General features: G+C 50.7%; 1 protein-coding gene across 2 annotated transcripts; it reads right to left on the reverse strand.

Moving 5' to 3' along the window:
- Window positions 1-14,586: 14,586 nt before the first annotated feature.
- On the reverse strand, window positions 14,587-17,242 carry IRX5 (iroquois homeobox 5). Of its 2 annotated transcripts, none has more exons than XM_006882527.1 (3): window positions 16,994-17,242; window positions 15,523-15,931; window positions 14,587-15,371 (listed from the first exon to the last, which is right to left on the reverse strand). In XM_006882527.1, the coding sequence occupies exons 1-3, from the start codon at window positions 17,240-17,242 to the stop codon at window positions 14,587-14,589; spliced, it is 1,443 nt and encodes a 480-aa protein (XP_006882589.1). The 2 variants fall into 2 exon arrangements, with proteins under 2 accessions (XP_006882589.1, XP_006882588.1); XM_006882526.1 differs by having other exon boundaries at window positions 14,587-15,374.
- Window positions 17,243-18,412: the final 1,170 nt, after the last annotated feature.

An 18,412-nucleotide genomic window follows, 5' to 3' on the forward strand; every position in this document is an offset into this window, starting at 1 on the left:
TATGCAAAGGTGTTTGGCTGTGTGGATCATAACAAACTGTGGCTGACTCTGAGAAGAATGGGAATCCCAGAACACTTGATCATGCTAATGAGAAAAATTTTACTTATACAAGAAAAAAAAAAAGACTTGAGCCTTGAAAACCTTATGGGACAGTTCTACTCTGACATGTAAGGTCACCGTGAGTTGGGCTGTGCCATGTGCTACTTTCTGCGAAAGGAATTGATATTGAAATTCTCAACATCATTTCCTTTACTCCAGGGACAGAAAGTTTGGCCTCATGACTTAAAAATGTCAGAAAATGAAACCCCTTTCATTCACGTTACCCTGAATTGTCATTTCCTCCTGCTATGCAGATTACTAATTATAAGTAGGTAGAAAGATGGATAAATAGAAAGATAGTAAATCGTGAAAACAAAATCTCTTTTCCTGATTGAAGTACTGAATGCTCCCTTTTATAAAAAAAAAAATCATAAAAGCAAAGAAAAACCTGTTCTCCCTCCACAACCTGTTCTGCGTGTGTGCCAGAAGTCCCCGGTGTCACCTCGAGGAGTTCTCGTTAGTCAACAGTTCCTGAGGGGAGTGATTGATGTAATTAAGGATATTGGTAAAGAGAAACTCAGTTACCAAGAACACATGAGTCAGCAACGAGATGGAAAGAATAAAGAAATAATGTTCCAAGGAATCCTTCTTAAAATAAGCTCTCAGGAACAAACAGACAAAAAAACTCTAAAACAATAGATATCTTAAGATATCTTAACTCTAGATATCTTAAGTACTGTTGGTCAGAAAAAAAAGTAAAATAATTAAGAACTAGGGAAGACTGCCAAGAAAACAAACAGATCCATCCTAGAAAGGGTTAAACCAGGCTACTCCTTGGAGGCAAGGATTCTGGGGCTTCGTCTGACATACTTCGGACATGTTGTAAGGAGAGACAGGTCTTTGGAGAGGGACATCATGCTTGGGAGGGTGGAGGGACGGCGCAGGAGGGGAAGACTCTCTATGAGGTGGATTGATTCAGTGACTGGGATAATCGGGGGGTAATTGGGATGGGAGTGTCAGAGACGGTGCGATTGGCACAGGACAGAGCAGAGTTTAGGGCTGTTGTACATAGGGTCGCTATGAGTCGCAAATGACTTGATGGCACATAACAACAACAGGGAAGACAGCGTGCGATTTCAAAAGTTCTTTGAGAAAGTAATTTTCAATAATATATTTATTGGCTAAAGGGCCTTGGTGGTGTGGGGATTAACCACATGGCTGCTAACAGCAGCTCCTTAAGAGAAAGCTATCGTCAGTAAATGTTGTTGTTGCTGTTGTTAGATGCCAGTGAGTCAACCACACCGTGACCCTATGAATGCACCCTGTCCTGTCACCATCCTCACCAACTTTAATGTACTCGAGCCCCTTGTTAAAGTCACTGTGTCAATCCGTCTTGTCAAGGATCTTCTCTTTTGCTGACCTCCACCTCACCCAGTATGATGTCTATTTCCAAGGACTCACCCCTCGTAACAAGCATGCCCGAAGTACCTGAGACCAAGTTTCGTCATCCTTGCCTCTAAGGAGCACCCTTGCTGCACTTTCTCCAAGATTTGTTTGTTTGTTTGACAGTCCATGGGATATGCAGTACTCTTCTTCAACATCACAGCTCAAATGCATTGATTCTTTTTTTATCATCTTTACTCACTGTCCAACTTTCAGATGCATAGAAAGTAACTTTAAAGACCCTGGATTGCACCAGACTAAGTCTTTTTTTATTATTATTATTAATTTTAATGAAAGTTTACAGAGACTTAGGGTTTCCAGTCATTCATTGTTGCACTTTTCTCCCTGCCACTCCCTGCCCCCAATTTATTCTTCTCCTTGAAAAGTAAAATTCTTTCATTGTTATGCAGTCCTTCCCTGCAAGTCCACTCCACTGTGCAGCCTTTGTTCTGGACTCCTGTCATGATAATAATACACAATCATATATCCCTTTTAGACAGTTCTCTCCCTCATCTGTTTCAATGCAGTATACATCACTCCTCCCCTCCTTCTCTGCCTTCCCTCAACCCCGATGTCAGTCCCGTTTTACAACAGTAGCCCTATGCAATATTTGTCCTTTTATGACTGAGATATTTCACTCAGCATAACATCCTCCAGGGTCATCCATTTTGCATAATATTTCATGAGTTCCTTGTTTTTCAATGCTGCATAGTATTCCATTGTGTGAATAAACAGAGCTTCTCTATCCATTCCTTTGTTTATGGGCAGACTAAATCTTTAAAACTTAGAACTTTGGAGAGGTCCTTGCCAGTAGATTTTCCCAATGTGCTATGTCTTTTGCCTTCTTGACTGCTGATATCAAAGGATTGATTATGGATCCAAGTAAGATGAAGTGGGTAGCAATAAAGATTATACTCCAAGAAACTCTAGAGCACAGTTCAGCTCTATCACATGAGATTACTGTGAGTTGAAAATCAACTCATGCAATTCAACTCACGCAAACCTAACAGTGACACTTCCTGAGTAAAAGTAATAAAAGAAACACTTATTAAGGGTTAGCCATGTGCTTTGCCAGGCTTTGAAGGAATCATTTAATTTCACACTCACCACACCCTCTGACACAGATACAGTTCACCTACCTTTCATAGGTGAGGACACTGATGTAAAAAGAAGTGAAGTTACTTGTAAAGTGGTACAGCTTACAAACGGCATAGACAGGACTTCCAGTCCCCACAGGTCCTGAGCCTCTCCACTTTGATTGCTCAGATCAATTATTCTGATTCAGTCATTTGCTCAAAATAAAATAGCACAGTCAGGATTAGTATCCCATCTGCCTGGTCCTAAAGCCCTTCACACTATGGGAAATTCAAATATAGAGGCTTAAAACCAGTTGCTATCAAATCAATTGTTTCTTCATCATATGCCACTTCCTGAAATGGTACAATGTCAATCAATTCTTTTCAGTACAGTGATTCTTTGTACACCTTCCATCTTCTTTTGATGCTTTCTTCATCATTCAAGATTTTACCATAGAATCCTTTAAAAGTGTTGCCTCGAGGCTTGAATTTGTTGTTCAGTACTTTCAGCTTGAGAAACGAGGAGTATATTCTTCCCTTTTGATTTTTCAACTTCAGTTCTTTGCAGATTTTGTTATAATATTTTGCTTTGTCTTTTTGAACTGCCCTTTGAAATCTGTTCACCTCTTTTACCTCATAATTCCTTCCCCTTGTTTTGGCTTTTGTTTCAATACAAGTCTCAGATTCTCTTCTGACATCCTTTATGGTCTTTTCTTTCTTCTCTATCTTTGAGTGGCCTTTTACTTTGTCCCTGGATAATGTTCTTGATGGCATTCCACAACTTGTCTGGTCTTTAGTTATGAGTGTTCAATGATCAAATCTATTCTTAAGATCTTTTTAAAATTCCATTGGAATACATGCTAGGTCATATTTTAGTTCTTGTGGACTTGTTTTCATCATCTTCACCTTCAGTTTTAACTTGCACAAAACTACCCGATGGTCTGTTCCACAGTCAGCTTGCAGCCTGGTTCTGACAACTGATATTGAACATCTCCACTGTCTCTTTCCACAGATAGAGCAATCTGAAGTCCATCAAGTGAGGTTCATGTGCATAGTTACCATTTTCAGGGGTTTTTTCTTTTTCTCATTTTTAGTTTCTTTTTTTAAAAAAAAGTATTTTCAATGAATAAATCATTCATTGTATAAAATTCTGTCATTTGATCACCCTCATCTCTGCCACCAAGGCCACATTTTGCCACTAACAGTCCTTCTTTGAGTTTAACTTTTGGATTCCGATCACTGATTACTACTAACATGTTATTTTTAATGCTTATTTGTGTTTTACTGACAATGCAAAGGCAGTTGACTACATGGATCAGAATAACATTGAGAAGAATGAGAATCCCATAACACTTAATCTAATACTCAATCTTGGTCTATATCGAGAAGTAGTTACCTGAACAGAACAAAGGAATAGTGCATGGTTTAAAATTAGAAAATGTGTCTGTAAGGATTCTATCCTTTCTCTATATGTATTCTAACTTTATGCTGAGCAAGTAATTCAAGAAACTTTATATGAAGAAAAATGCGGCATCAGGATTGAAGGAAGATTCATCAACAACCTGCCTAAAGCAAATGACACAACCTTGTTTGCTGAAAGTGATGGAGACTTAAAACACTACAAAGACTACAGGCTTCAATATGAGTTATATCTCAAGACCAAGAAAACAAAAATCCTCACCCCTGGATCAATGGGAAACATCAAGATACTCGGAGAAATCATTGAAATTGTCAGTGACTTAATCTTGCTTGGATCCACAATAAACATCCTTGGTACCAGAAGTCAGAAGATCTGGAGACAAAGTATATAACATTGGGAAAGCTCAGGGAGCTCTCCCAAGTTCTGAAGAGCAATAACATCAATCTAAAGACTAAGGTGTGCCTGATTCAAGCCATAGTCTTTCCAATCACCTGTTATCCATCTGAGAGCTGGACGATTAATAAAGGTGACAAGAGAAAAAGTTATACCTCTAAATTGTGGTGTTGGGGAAGAGTTCTGGATATCCCATGGATGCCCGAAGAACAAACAGTTATGTCTTGGAGAATGTGAAATAAGAATGCTCTTTGGAAACAAGAATGATGAAACTTCATCTCACATACTTTAAGCACGTTGTTAGGAGAGGCTGTTGTTCCTTAGAGAGGAACATCAGTCTTGGAAAGGTCATAAAAAGAGAGGAAGATCCTCAATGAGATAGACTGACACACTGACTAGAGCAATGGACTCAAGTATGTCAGCGATGATAACGATAGCACAGAATAGGACAGGGTACAGAACAGATCTGTTGTCACTATGGTCACTATGGATCATACTCCACTTGATGGCACTTCATAATAACAACAAACAACAATAATTACTAAACTGAGACCTGAATAAGGAAAGGAATTGAGTTGCCAATTCAAAGGCATTTGAACATGATTCAAATCCACCAACTGCACCAAGGGAAAAGATAAGCAGTCTTCTCTCAGGTAATTTACTGCCTCTGAAAGTCTGCTAGAGGGTCAGGTATGAGTCAGATTTGACTCAACAGCACATAACAACAACAGCATCACCAAAGGGTTTGTATTGCGATGTTGTATGTACTTTCAAGTCAGAACCAACCCACTGCGGACCCTCCAGTGGGGCTTTCAGAGGGAGTAAATCCCATGGGAGGGGGTTGCCCATCTTTCTCCCACAGAGCAGCTGGTGTACTCAGAGGGGCAAAACAAACCAAAATCCCTGGTAGTGTTGATATAAAAGGGGGGAAAGTCTTTGAAATAACTGTGTGTCCACTGTGGTGTCTGTCAGGAAGGTGTCTAGAATGTTCTGGAACTGAGAGCACGTTGCAAACGCAGAGCCAACAGACAACTCACTCACCTTGAAAGAGGTGGAGATGCAGTTCCCAAGGGCCTCGAGGTTCCCTTGGGGACAAATCCACTAATAGTGTAAAAAAAAAATCCCCACGCTGACAGTATATACAACACAAAGAGTCCAGAAAAGGATTGAGAACAAAAGCACTCAAATTGAGATATCCAAATATTTTTTTTCAAAATAAATATATGACAGACCTAGGATTTGGGGTCTTGTCCCCCATGAGAACCTTGCTTTACAGGAGTTATTTGGGGAGGATGATGAATGAAGGGCCATTCATGTTGCTTGCATTATGTGAAATCATGTGGCAGGTAATCAGGCACTTTCAAAAAGAGAGATGCACAAATTATTTTGCAGATAGCAATTATTTAGGGGAAGAAACAGTCCCTGGCAGAGGAAGCAGCTCCAGTTTCTCCCGGCTGCTGAGGCTCTGGGGGACAAAGAGACACATCCCAAGCTCTTCCTCATATGTACTTCACACAGAGAGACCTAAGGAGGAAGCCATCCTCCAGCGGCAGTGAGCAGGGCTAAGATGTTTCCAGGCCTAAAAATATCTCCCTAGACAGCCTGTCACAGTGTCTGAGACTCCACCATTATAAATTCATTCCTCTCTGTTAAGGCATTTTGTCTCCTGGAGTTCTCTGTTAAAATACAGATATCTCAGAGAACTCAGCTTGGATGAAGCTGGGGGAGACTGGGCCCAGGAGGTGGGAGACCTGAGCCCTGGGCTTCTTTCTCCCTATAAACTCCTTTGGGGATTTGGGCAAGTCACTCCACTTCCTGGATCTTTGCCTCCTCCCTGATGAAAAAGAGAGAGCGGACAACGGAGAAGGGACTAGGAGCTGGGTCGTGGGACAGTGGGTCTCTGCAGCTTGGAATTTTCCCTGGGAAAGGGCACCAGCCCTGGATATGGTACAATACGTCCCTAGAAGCCCAGTGTGTCCACTTAGAGCCTCTCCTCTGGAACAAAGGCCAGCGAACAGGTCAAAGGACATCTTTCCCACGTACTCCTGTGGAACACGCAAACTGGTCCCCTCCCAGTGTGACAACGACACCTCCATCCACCAGAGTGCTCAGACACAAATCTTTGGGGGGCACCCAGAGCCTTCCACCTTCTCTCCCTACTACATCCAATATCAGCAAGGCTTGTCAGTGCATGTTAAAAAAAACAACAAACCTAAAGTCTAAACCTGACCCCATCTCCTCCTCCCCCTCCCTGGGTCTCCACTGTGGCTCATGGCCCCATCACCTTTCTCTGGATTCTATATCCGCCTCCTCACTGTCCCTGTTTCTACTCTTGTCCTCCTGCTCTAGATTCCTCACACCTGAGAGTGCCTTTGAAACCTGCATTAGATCCTGTCACTCCCCTTTAAGCCTTCCCAGTCTACCCCTAGTCCCTGTCATCATAAACCCCAGGACTTCCAAGCCCCCATGGAACCTGACCTTAGACTCACACACCCTCAGAGACCCTAGATCTACCCACAAGGTCCCCTTGATGCAAACCTCCCCTCAACTCAGGGCCTTTGCCTTTGCATCTGCTATTCCCTCTTCTCAAACTCTCTGCCAACAAATATCTACCCTCCAGATCTCTGCCTAACTGTCCCTCATAGGGGAAGCCTTCTCCTCTCTCAAAGGGATCCCATCCCACCGCACCCCATTTCCTTGTTATTGATGATGAAGAGCAGATGCCCCGGGTATGCAGAGTTGAAGTACAGTACAGGGTGGTGACCAATTAAGCAGATCTCCAGGCCTGCCTTGAGAGGTACCTCGGAGTACCTTTGAACCACCAGTCTTTGTGTTAGTAGTCTAGCGCTTAGCCATTTGTGCCATCAGGTTTGCTTCCTCATTTCCTCTCTCTGCTCAAAGCTTCTCCTACCACCTGGGCTCTGTGATAAGATGTTACTGCATTCATTCTTTTCCACTCCATCTCTTAAGATTGTAAGCACCAGCAGGAAAGGACTTTCTTTGTTGCATTCAATCCACATCATAAACACTTAGAAGAGTGCAGCAGGAATATTGTAGGTGCTCAGTTAGTATTTGTTGGAGGAAGGAAAGGGAGGTATAACCAGCACACATACATTCCAGCCTGGGCATTCTGAGGGAAAGGTGAGGCCCGAGGTGCTTCCTTCCTTGTTTCAGCTGGTTGGGTGGAGCAGATCGAGCTGGTTATTGGGAGATCTGGGAGGGGCCCTGTGAGTGGGTGCAAGGTATGCAGATAAAATGACGTGTCCAGAGAAAATCATTCAGGTTTACTTGTGTGTTTTTGATTGGGACCATGGGGAGTTGCCAAAAAGCCTTGGTAGAGATTTCAAATGACTGGAGCGCACAGACAGAGAGCCGCTAGGAGTGGGCTGTGTGGTCAGGTTCCATCTGAGACCTAGCACTGACGTATGACCCAGTCTGCTTTCCCAGGCCCAGCTCTGAGCCACTCACTCTGCCTCTCACTGCCCCCGCTGGATCCTCAGTGTCTGGATCAAGCTCCAGGGAGAGATGCAAGGGTGTTGGGAAGAGAGGGATCTCAGAAGGTAAGAGAGAATACTCTCTTACAAGTCAGAACCGCAACTCCTCTGTCTCCCATCCGAGATCTCCGTCAGTGTCTCCTGAGAACTACAGAGTGTCGCTTTAATAACTCCACTGAAGGTTCATGGATGATATAGCCTGTACTTTGGAGGACAGCCAGGTCCAGAGGGCTATTTGCTTCGTCCAAGGTCATGTAGCTAGGAAGTTGCAGTCAAGACTGAACTGCCAAAGGCCTTAGCCCCTGGAGGGAAGCTGTACCTTTGCTGGAAGAAAGCCCATGTTTCCCTGCTCTCCTCTGCCTTGGATGCCCTGGCCACATTCTAGCCCTAATTCAGTGATACTGAACAGCCAGGTCTAGGGGAGCAGGAAGATGGGAGTGGGTAGGAGGGGGCCTGGAGCCACCGCCTCAAATCCAGGGCCCCACTGCAGGGGGCAGCCAAGGTGTGGGCCAAGGGAAGTGTTCAGGGCCAAGCGCTTGGGGTACCCTTGCAGACTCAGAGCCCGGAGACACTGAACCCCAGCTGTGTTGAGCGCCGCTGTCAGGTGGCCGATGCAAACGCAAATTCTGCGGCTCTAGTTTGATGAGCAGCGGCCAATAAATTCATTAATCATCATTTTATGCCTCATCAAATCCCCTTCAAGCCCCTCCATGGGAGTTACACAAATTAGCCCCTGAAAAGACAGTAATTTCAGTTTAGCGAGGTAAGTGCTTTCTGATGGGCTCTGTGCACAGGGATCTCCTGACAAGCCAATCCATCAGCTGGTTGGGGCCTGGGCGCTGCCGGGCGCTCTGCCCAGCCCCCAGCCGGAGCCTCGACCAGTCACCGGGGGCCCGCTTGGTGAGGAGCGGTCTCCACCTTAAAGCACACCCCTGGAGGCTCCTTTTCACCCACAGGCAGGCTGTCTCATCCAACCTCTCTCGCCTTCGCTCACTCAATCTCTTCTCCAGACCTGCTGAACAGAAGAAGCAAACTTTTTACTGGATCAAAACTGGAGCATGAACTTGTTGAGGATCGAGGAAGAGCATCCCCTGGACAAGGTTTTCTGAGAAGAAGGAAGTGGGTCCCTTCCCAGAACGGGTGACCAGGGGACCCTGGTAATGAGAAGGGGCGCCTGATCTTTTCCAGGTTCCCAATGGCGTTTCCGGAATCTGGCACTCAGGGTGGAAGGCAGAAGAGAACGGTTTTCCCAGCAAATGGGCCAAGTTTGGTGTGAACCTGGTACCGGGACTTAGGCAGCTCAAGGAAGCTTGGGAATGCGTAGAGAAATCTGCAGACAAGCGGTGGGGTATTTACAAGTGTGAAGCCTCGTTTTCCCAGCCTGGCGCCCACAATGTCCCGCGAGGAACCGCGCCGGCGGGCAGGGCCCCAGCACGGGAGGTCGATGCGGGGTCTGCACCCACGCGCAGCCCGCGGGGTGTCAGCTGCGGCCCGAGCACCGCGCGCGCGCGCCTCCTTCATTAGCTTCCCCTCCACGCGGCGCTGCATGGCTCGGAAAATAAGTTAGCAAACGGGGAGCCGTTTATCTCTTTTATCTTGGGGCCTGATCCAATTAAATAAGTGCACATTTACATTTGCATCCATCAGGCGGGAGCGCTGAGAGCCCGGGGTTTGCTCGGAGCAAATAAAAGCAGATTTCACTGGGAAAGTGGCGTCTGGGCACGTTGGGCTCCTCAGGGCGCCGGAAACGAGCGCGGCCAGGCGGGTGGCCTTGGGGACCTAGTGGTGGGGCCTGCACGCAGCCGGAGACCCCCCCAGCGGCCGAGGGGCGGGCAACTGCCAGCGTTGGTTCCAGGCCACTGAGAGGTCCCCCTGGTAGGCCATCATCTGAAACACCCTGTGCCGCGAATCTAAGTCGCGTTTAGCGCGAAAACGAAAAGCTGGCTGGCTCTGGCCCGGCAACGGAGAGCCATAGGGTGTAAGTCAGGATCATTTCACAACTTCGACCACTTTTAGGGGGAGTAGAAAATCAGACCCGATTTCCCTACCGTTGTCGGGGGCGGGGGGGCGGGACCATGTAGAGAGCCAGGTCCAGGGTGCACCCCGCTTTCCCACCTGCTCTCTCTGGAAGCCAAACTTTTGCACTCCGGAGGAAGCCACTGACACCACAGGTTAGCGCTCTGGTGAGAAGGGGAGAGAATTCGGGTAAAGGGGCGCCTGCTTTACTATTCGAACTTCCTGAAGGTCTTTGCCAAATAGGCGGGTTTCTCTCTCCTTTCCTTACAGTCGTCCACCAGCTTTTGTGGCGCTGAGGTTAAGACATTTAGCTACTACCAAAGGTGCGCGTTCGAATCCCACCTGCCTCTGTGGAAGACAAGGGGGACCGTCGTTTTCCGTAAAGATTTGCACACCCTCGGAAACCCTTTGAAGCAATTCTACCTCAACCTTCAGAATTGCAATCTTTGGTTTTTCGTCCAACTCACAGGCGCGAAGGGGTGTTTTGGGGGACACCACTGTGTGGGAGCCCCACGACTATACCAAACCGCAAATTAAAACAAAACTGCCCAGGATCCGGAGCCCCCATCATGGGCATACGAGCAGAAACAGAAACGCAGGGTCCAGAAGGGAATCCCCAGAGGGGTGCCAAGACGCTAGTCTGGCGGTGCCACTGAGGCTCCCACCCGCAGGCTCTTTCAGCCTCAGGCATCTTCCCCCCCCAAAAAAAAAAATGCCTGCAGCCAGTGACGAAAGTTGTTCCAACTTCATGGCAGAAATACATGGTGTTAAAACTCTCCTGGTTGCGGGCCCTGGGTCCTGAAATTCCCAATGATGGCTGGGTCCTGAGACCCAGGCCGCGCGCACACTCGGGGTCCAGCTCCTGGAGGCTCAGGGGCGGGACTGAACTCGCGCCCCCAGTTCCCACGCCGCGGTCAGTGGGGCGAGTTAGGGTGATGGAGTCGCTTCAGTGCCACCAGCTCCCAGCTCAGGAGTAAAGCCTGGCAGTGGCTGGGGCAGGCCTGGGTCCCGCCTAACGCCCGGCCTCTGCGAACCCACCAGTAGGCGGCGCCCCAGGGTAACTGCATCCCAGTCCCGCTCCCTCCGGGGAGCTCGGTCCTATTCACGCTTTGGGCTTTTTTGCAAAGCGAACCCTGTTGCCCACGCGCGAGCTGCTAGCTAGTTGTGAAGGGCGGACAAGTGGGCCGTGAGAAGTGTCCTGTGCCAAAACTGCACGCAAATCCCCCTCCTCTGTCCCCTGTCTTCCAGGCCAGGGAAAGGGGCACACTTGCCAACTAGAAAGAAGGCCTAGCTGCGGGCCCCCCGGACTGAGGAACGAGATTTTGGGCCCTGGCACTCTGATCCAGGAGAAGTGAACCAGGGATGGAACGAGCCTATTCCCCAACTTCTCCAGTATGCCCTTATATGCGCCCTCGGGAGTGGGGCTTAACTGGGCTGTTTCCTCCTTTATCCCGTGAAATATATTCGACCCCACACAGTGGAACAAGAGGTCCATTCCCATCCCTAGTTGGCGCTGTCCCAGGGTAGGGGTGGGGGCTTGCCTGTCTAGACCTCACACAGGAATCGTGACCCCCATATCCAGTACTTCCTAGTCGTTAAGGCAGATGCCCCATGGAGACCAGTTAGATGCTCCCTGGGGATCAGAACCGGCCTTGCCAAGTGCAGGTGGCACACATTGGAGAAGCCCCTCCGCCAGGTGGCTTGGGCAACTTTCACATCCTTCACCAAGCCTGCGAACGCACGGGATTCCCGACACATGCCAGGAATTTCCAGCGTCCAGAAGACGCTGCGCCTCAGAGTCAGATCACGCCGCAGCCGGCGCCCCAGGAACGAACTGAAAGCAGATCAAGACGCACAACCACTTCTGGGATTCAACGCAGGAGACAGTTCCTAACTGACCTGGCCCTCGAGCTCCCCAACAGGCCTTTTTCAAAGTCTCTAGACCTCAGACAAACTGCAGGCAAACGCAACCTAGCTGAGCAAACAAAAAAACGGCAAACTTCTTGGGGTGGGGAGGACCCGGACTCAAGACCAAAATGCAGAAGGAACCGCAGACCCTGTAGTTGCCTGGGGCGAGAAGGAGGCGGACTGAGGTAACCACCGAGCTCTGGGTGACTGCACTGTTCAGCCTGGAGGTTTCTCGCGCGCCCCTCTTCGCTCCCGCGAGTACAGTCCCCCTACTCAGGCGGCCCTGCAGGCAACCCGCTTTCGTCCAGTCCCTCTGCGGTCAGACTTAGGGGGCCCAGGGGCAGAGACATTTGCATATGCCCAGGAACTCTAAGCAGGCTGTAATTTTCCTTTTAAAATCGTTGGGCAGGGTTTAGAACCAGTGGTTCCAAAATCCCATCGAGTTGATGCCCTTAAACTCTCTTTTAAAAGCCTATTCTTCTGGCTTTTTTTTTTTTTTTGGTTGTTGTTTAAATAAGAAAAAGAAGGTGATTCCTGGAGCTGCATATTTCACAGAAGGTTGGGGGGAATTGATTGTGAATTAGGCTCTCTGTGTGGACCGTGGGGGCAGGGAAGCGGGGGTGGGGAAATCATCTCTGGAATGCAATTGTTGTATTTTTTTTAAAAAAATCATTTATAATTAAAGGGACAAAATAAAACACGATCGCCTCATCCATATTTAATCATTCACACTTCCAGCTTTGAAATCACTTCCCCTGTGCGAATTTTCTCACTAATTTAGACCCTCAAGTCCACTGCAGTTCACGAAACTGGACTGAAAGTGCAGCTTTCAAACTCTGTTCACATCCGAGTGAGGAAAATTTTTGTTAAAGTAAAACTCTGGTGAAAGTTTGGGTGTGTTTTCAACCCCGAGTGGCTTTTAAAGTAATCTCGAGGAGAAAAGCAGATAGATGCCATTTTAATTTAGCCTCCTGTAATCGGTGTTACACTTAAGCTTATTCCCTCCACATTCGGGCTTGAGTTTAATAGAGCAAATGTATTCCACTTGCTGCAGCGTGTTTCGTGGTCGCTTGCCCTCCAGCCAGCTCCGACCACCGAACATATCCTGCGAAGTGAAACACGTCGCCAGCTCAGAATTTTGAAGCAAAAGGAAGCCACCAAGAACGCAGTGGAGAGAAGGCCGCACCCCCAGGACCAGGCGGATTCCGCGCCTCTTTCTCATTTGGGATTGAGACACAGCTAGACTTTGCACATCCACGAGAAACGTACAAGGATATAGACGATAAAAATAAGACCTCAGAAATTCTTGGGGACTCTTACATCCTGAGCCTGACAAAGTGCGAGAGCGACGGCAGGCCGGTTCGAGTCCTCAACGGCCTAGTTATCCAGGCCCCGAGCTCTTAAAGGCCACTTTTCCTAAAAGAGGAGCCCTGTAGAGGGCGGGGTCCTCTGGCCCTTTCCGGGCTCCCCCTACGCACCCCCTACCCGATCCTTCCTCCCTCTCGCTCTCAAATTGGCAGAAGTGCTGGCTTGAAATCCAGGACAAGTGTGACACCTACCTGTGAAAGCGGGGAACCGTCCCCCGCCGTCCCCCAGCCCCACCGCCCGCTGAGGCCCGCACCGTCGGGGACCGCACTCTCACTAATGTCATCCAAGCCAGCGAGCTCACGGCCCAGCTTCCCCGGAGGAGAGATGACAGCGGCTTGGGAAAGGCCTCCCGCACAGCATCCCACCACGCTCCCGCGGCCGCATTAGCTCGCAGCACCTTTGAAATAGTAATAAGGGCTAAATCCGGCATAAAATCGAACTCATTAGCAAAGTTCACCAGCTGATTGCTTTGCATAAAACACGACACTGATTGGAAGTAATTAGGTTAAGCGACGGCGCTCGGGTGGTGCGCGTCTCTGGCTGCCTCTGGCATCCTTTCTCCCTTGCGGGCACACACTTGGGTCCCCTCCTTCTTCCTCCGGGGCCCGATCTCCCCACGCAGCCCGCATAGGCGATGCTAATCTGCAGCCCGGGTAGAGCCCGGTTCCCGGGGGGTTCGCTGCCTAATTACACGTCCCCCCCTGGCTCTCTGAAGAGCACTCCCCACTTTGAAAAAAAAAAAAAAAAGTTGCCATTTACACCTTTTGTCCAAGGCAATGGACAGTTTATTAAGCTTCTAAAAAGTAATGATGGCTCTCATTATGTTAAAATCTCTTTTAATTAATTAAATATTTTGCATTTTACAAAGGCGGCTGCAGTTCCTCTCACTTGTAAAATCTAAGAGTATAACCTGTTTTCTGTAATAATACTTTTGCTCATACCCAGAAAAATCAATAGGTGTAAAAAATTAAATTAAACTTGTGTTGTTTTTTTTTTTAAACTATGAAACAGTTTGGGGGAGAACACAAATGTATATACTTATAGTACAAAAAAACCCACCCCATTAAATGCCTGTACAAGTGTCTCAATTTCATAATTTACTTCAAAGATATGGAATTATCAATTTAAATACAAAAATGCTACATTAAATATACAGAATAAGATTTAATACAAATCCTTTTTTTAAATTTTTTTCCTTTTCAGTTGACTAAGACATTTTTGCATGGAGATGTTTACATTTTTATGACATCCACCTCCATAAACTATAAACTTTTGAATAGGAGGGGCAGTGTGGTTTTTTTTTGTTTGTTTTTGTGTTTCTTTTTTGGTGATGGAAAAATAACTGCCAAGGCCATGTGTGTGTGTGTGGGTTTGTTTTTGTTTTGTTTTTTTAATAAATTAGAAAAGTCCTGGACCGGCGCAGCCCGTGTTAAATGTCGGACATACCTTTCTTCAATTCATAGGGAGAGTCTCTGCACAAGTCTAGCTGGGACTGGCTCCGCAACATTTTCGTGTCTTTAGCCAAAGCGTCCGCTCTGTTCAACACTGTCTGGTTTAATCCATTGAAATGCGAGCCCGGACCAGTAGTGGGGCCTGGCCCGGGCCCAGGGTGGCCGTGAAGGTGTCCGAAAGAGCCATAGTTCGTGTAGCCGGGATAGAAGGGCGCCGTGTAGTAGAGGGGACGGGACAGCACGGTCCCTCCCGGGAAGGGGCACTGTGACGAGGGGGAGCGCGCAGGCGCTGGGGCCGGAGACGCGCGACTGCCTCCTAGGGCTTGGCCAGCTATGGGCCCAGGGCACGGGGACCCCTCGTTCCCGCCACCCCCATCCTTGACCTTGTCCGAGGAGGTGGCGATCTCGGCCAGAGACCACAGTTTGGGCTTGGCGAGCGCCGCCTGTGGTGGTGGTGGCGGTGGCGAGTGGATGACCGAGGGCCCGCCGGGGCCCGGGTGCAGCTCTCCGGAGGCCGGGTGCGGGCCCAGCGCCGGTGCGCCCGGGGGGTACGGCGGGGCCGGCTCTTCAGTCAGCCGCGGGGCTGCAGGCCCGACCGGGGAGGATCTGCCGTGGCGAGGGGGCCCGGGCAGCAGGCTGAGACGACCCTCGGAGGACGGTTCCTTAAAATCCGAGTCGCTGAGGCTGCCCTCGGCCTCCTTGCTGGCGGGGGTGGGCGGTCCCTGCAGCCGCTCGCAGCCCGCCGCTGCCTTCTGTTCCGCTCCTCCTGCGGGGGGTGAAACCCAGGTTACCAGAGGCGCGGAGGCTGCGAGGGGGCACCCCGAGGTCCCCAGAGGCAGAGACCCTTGCTTCCAGCCCCTGGATCCCTTCCAACTCCTCTCCCCCAGTGCTCACTCCCGCTGACGCCGACCCACCTGCTTCGGGACCCTCCGGGTCGCCCTTGTCCTCAGATTTCTGCGGAGGCTCGTCCTCGTCGTTCTTCTCCAGGTCAATGTTCTCTTCCTCCTCCTCATCCTCGCTGCGGTTCCGCGGGGTCCACGTCATCTTGTTCTCCTTCTTGAGGCGCCGGCGCGCGTTGGCGAACCAGGTGGACACCTGGGTGAGGGTCATCTTGGTGATGATGGCCAGCATGATCTTCTCGCCCTTGGTGGGGTAGGGGTTCTTGCGGTGCTCGTTCAGCCAGGCCTTGAGCGTGGCCGTGGCGTCTCGTGTGGCGTTCTTCCGATACGCTGGGTCCCCGTAAGGGTATGAACCCAGGGGTGCAGCATATGGGTGGTACCCCAAGGAACCCGCCATGCCTGGTGTGTGGTCGTAGGGAGAGCCCTGTGAGACACAAGTAAAGGTAATAGTTGGCTGTGGCCCCAATGCCACCTAAGTGACCCAAACCAACTTCTCCAGTGCCTGCCGGTCTGCGCCCCGGGTACTGACTTCCGCAGGAGCAGAATTGGGAAACTCGCCTTCACTGGTCAGTCCTCTTCCCCAAAAGGCAGGCTGGACACCAAATTCTGAGTGTGGTGCTTTCAGAGACCCCTCCTGTAGTAGCTTCAGTGGCGCCAGCCCCTCTGTGCCTTATCACATCTGTCCTCTACGCGAATCACCCACCCAGGGCCTGGCCCTCCACCCCGAGCGAGGCCTGGGAGAGCCGAGTCCGCGCCCTGCGCCCCAGCGGCGGCGGGACGTTGAGAACAAGAGAACAGGGAGAACCCCAGCGTTTTTCTCAGCAGAGAAATGCAAGTAAAAGCTGAGCTTTACCCCGGCACCCCCCCCCCCCACCCCCCCCACCCCCGCATCTCTTCCAAAAGTCTATCCCAACCGAAGCTACAGTGCGCTCCCAGAACGTGCACCCGCCGAAAAATCCCGGATGCACCGCAACTCTGCCGACTTTTCTGAAATTTAATACCTTCAAATCGGATTGCAAAAATAGGATTATGGATTTGCAACATTTTGGAGGACTAATTAAAGGCGAGGCAGAGCGTATTTGCATAGATTTAGCATATTTCTGCTCAGATTTCGGGTCCCTTTCTTCTGAACTACTTTTCCAAAATGGTAAAACAAACACACACGCGCACAAATCCTCATGCTCTCTCGGGGCAGTCTGGAGCCCCTATGTGAATAAAACGCTGCTCTTCCATTGCAATGATCACTCCCCCGAAAACCATTCCCGTCAGCTTGGCACAGAGAGGAAGACCCAGCTTTCCCCTCTCAGACAACTCCTGAGCCCAAGGCCCTGGAGAAGAAGAGCAAGACAATCGGCCAAGGCTGCAGGAGCCGCGAAGCCCCGCGGGGGCAGCTGCCGGGAGCGCCGAGGCCCGCGTCCCGCGTAGCCCCCAGCGGCCCCGCGCCATGCAGGCTGCCCTCATCCGTTGGGGGGTCCCGCTCACTCACCACGTACGAGGAGAAGGCGGCCGCAGCGGCAGCCGCGGGATCGGCCCCGTACTGGAGGTGTGAGTTGTAGCCCGGTGAAGGCGCCGTGAAGGCGGTGGAGCCGGCATAGGGCGAGAACGCGGAGCCCGACGACGAGCGGCCAAGCTCATCCGTGCGGGGCCCGGAGATGACCGTAGTGCTGTACGCCGGGCACGAGTAGAGAGCCAGCGAGGCGGACGGCTGGTACAAGTAACCCTGCGGGTAGGACATGGCCACACACGGGCATGGGGCGCTCCGCGCCGCGGCCACCGACGAGCCAGGCGGCGCCCAGCAAGGGCGGCCAGGAGGCCACCTGGCTTCTGGTTTCCCCGGGGCCGCCGCTCCTCAGGCCCTGGCTCCCGGGCTCCGGCCCACAGCGCCTCCTCACTGGCTTCCCTCGCGCCTCCGGCTGCAACGGCCGCGCCCGCTCCTCTGCGCGCTTCGCTCGCCCTGGCTGGCCTTTCCGCCCCCCCTCCCTTGCTGCTTTCTCTCCCCCCCTCCCCTCGCTCTTAGCACCGGGGGGCTCTGCTTTTGGCTTCGCAAAGGTCCTGCCAAGATGCTAAGTTGGAAATTGAGGATTCTGACGCCCAGTGCGCGCCTGAAGCTCCTCCTTCCCGGGGTGTAGTCGGTGGGAGGACTGGCAGGAGCCTCGGGGCCGCCGCAGCCAACCCGGCCGCCAGGCGCGCCTCGCTCTCTCCGTCTTCCTCCCCGGCTCCCTCTCGCGCTCGCTGGCGCTCCCCTCGCCCCTCCCTTGTGCCCGCCTCTCCTCTGCGGCCCCCTCCCTTTCCCCTCCTCCCGATTTCCCCCTTCTCCCCTTTCCGATCTCCCTCTCTTCCCCTCTCGCTCAGACTCTCGAGCGCCGGCTCCAGGATGACAATCACATCCCAGACGAGCCAGCCGAGGATTTCCAACTTTCCTCCTCTACTAACTCCAGGCGAAGTGGCGGGCCGGGAGCAGTAATCTGCCTTGAAGCACAAAGGGAGTAAGGCCTTGCAAGACTGCGTGCCGGCCAACGCTCTGCGCTCTCCTCGCCCCAGTAAACCTAGGCGCTAGCGGATTTCTTGTTCGCCTGGAAGCTGGGCTTGCAGGTGGGTCACCGTCCACCTCCACCGCCGGCTTCTCCTCCTACCCAGAGCCTCGAGAGTGAAGTGGAGGCCCAGAATGAAGTCTCTGAGAGAGGCAGATGGATGCCTGCGCCCGGGGCGCAGCGAGTCCGATAGAATTGCCCGTAAGCAGTAGTAGCAGGTGGGCGAGAGACAGGCCTACAACGTCTGCACATCTTCAACCAGGCCACCTTTCCCCAGACCCCTTGATGGTCGTCTAGGGCTGACTTCGGACGGCTGGGGTGACTTTTAATTTAGGCAAAAGCCACCTGACTGCGAAGCATCTACACCCGGGAAC

This window comes from Elephantulus edwardii, unplaced genomic scaffold (genome assembly GCF_000299155.1).
Source record: "Elephantulus edwardii isolate Elephantulus edwardi_28Jun2011 unplaced genomic scaffold, EleEdw1.0 scaffold00021, whole genome shotgun sequence".
Lineage (NCBI taxonomy): Eukaryota > Metazoa > Chordata > Mammalia > Macroscelidea > Macroscelididae > Elephantulus > Elephantulus edwardii.

What these genes read in the sequence shown, in the direction of transcription:
- IRX5 (XM_006882526.1), bottom strand. Translation starts at nt 17,242, where the DNA reads ATGTCCTACCCGCAGGGTTACTTGTACCAGCCGTCCGCCTCGCTGGCT. An exon ending in CCGCCTTCTCCTCGTACGTG is followed by an intron (nt 15,932 to 16,993) that starts GTGAGTGAGCGG and finishes TGTGTCTCACAG; the next exon opens with GGCTCTCCCTACGACCACAC. An exon ending in CCCGGAGGGTCCCGAAGCAG is followed by an intron (nt 15,375 to 15,522) that starts GTGGGTCGGCGT and finishes CACCCCCCGCAG; the next exon opens with GAGGAGCGGAACAGAAGGCA.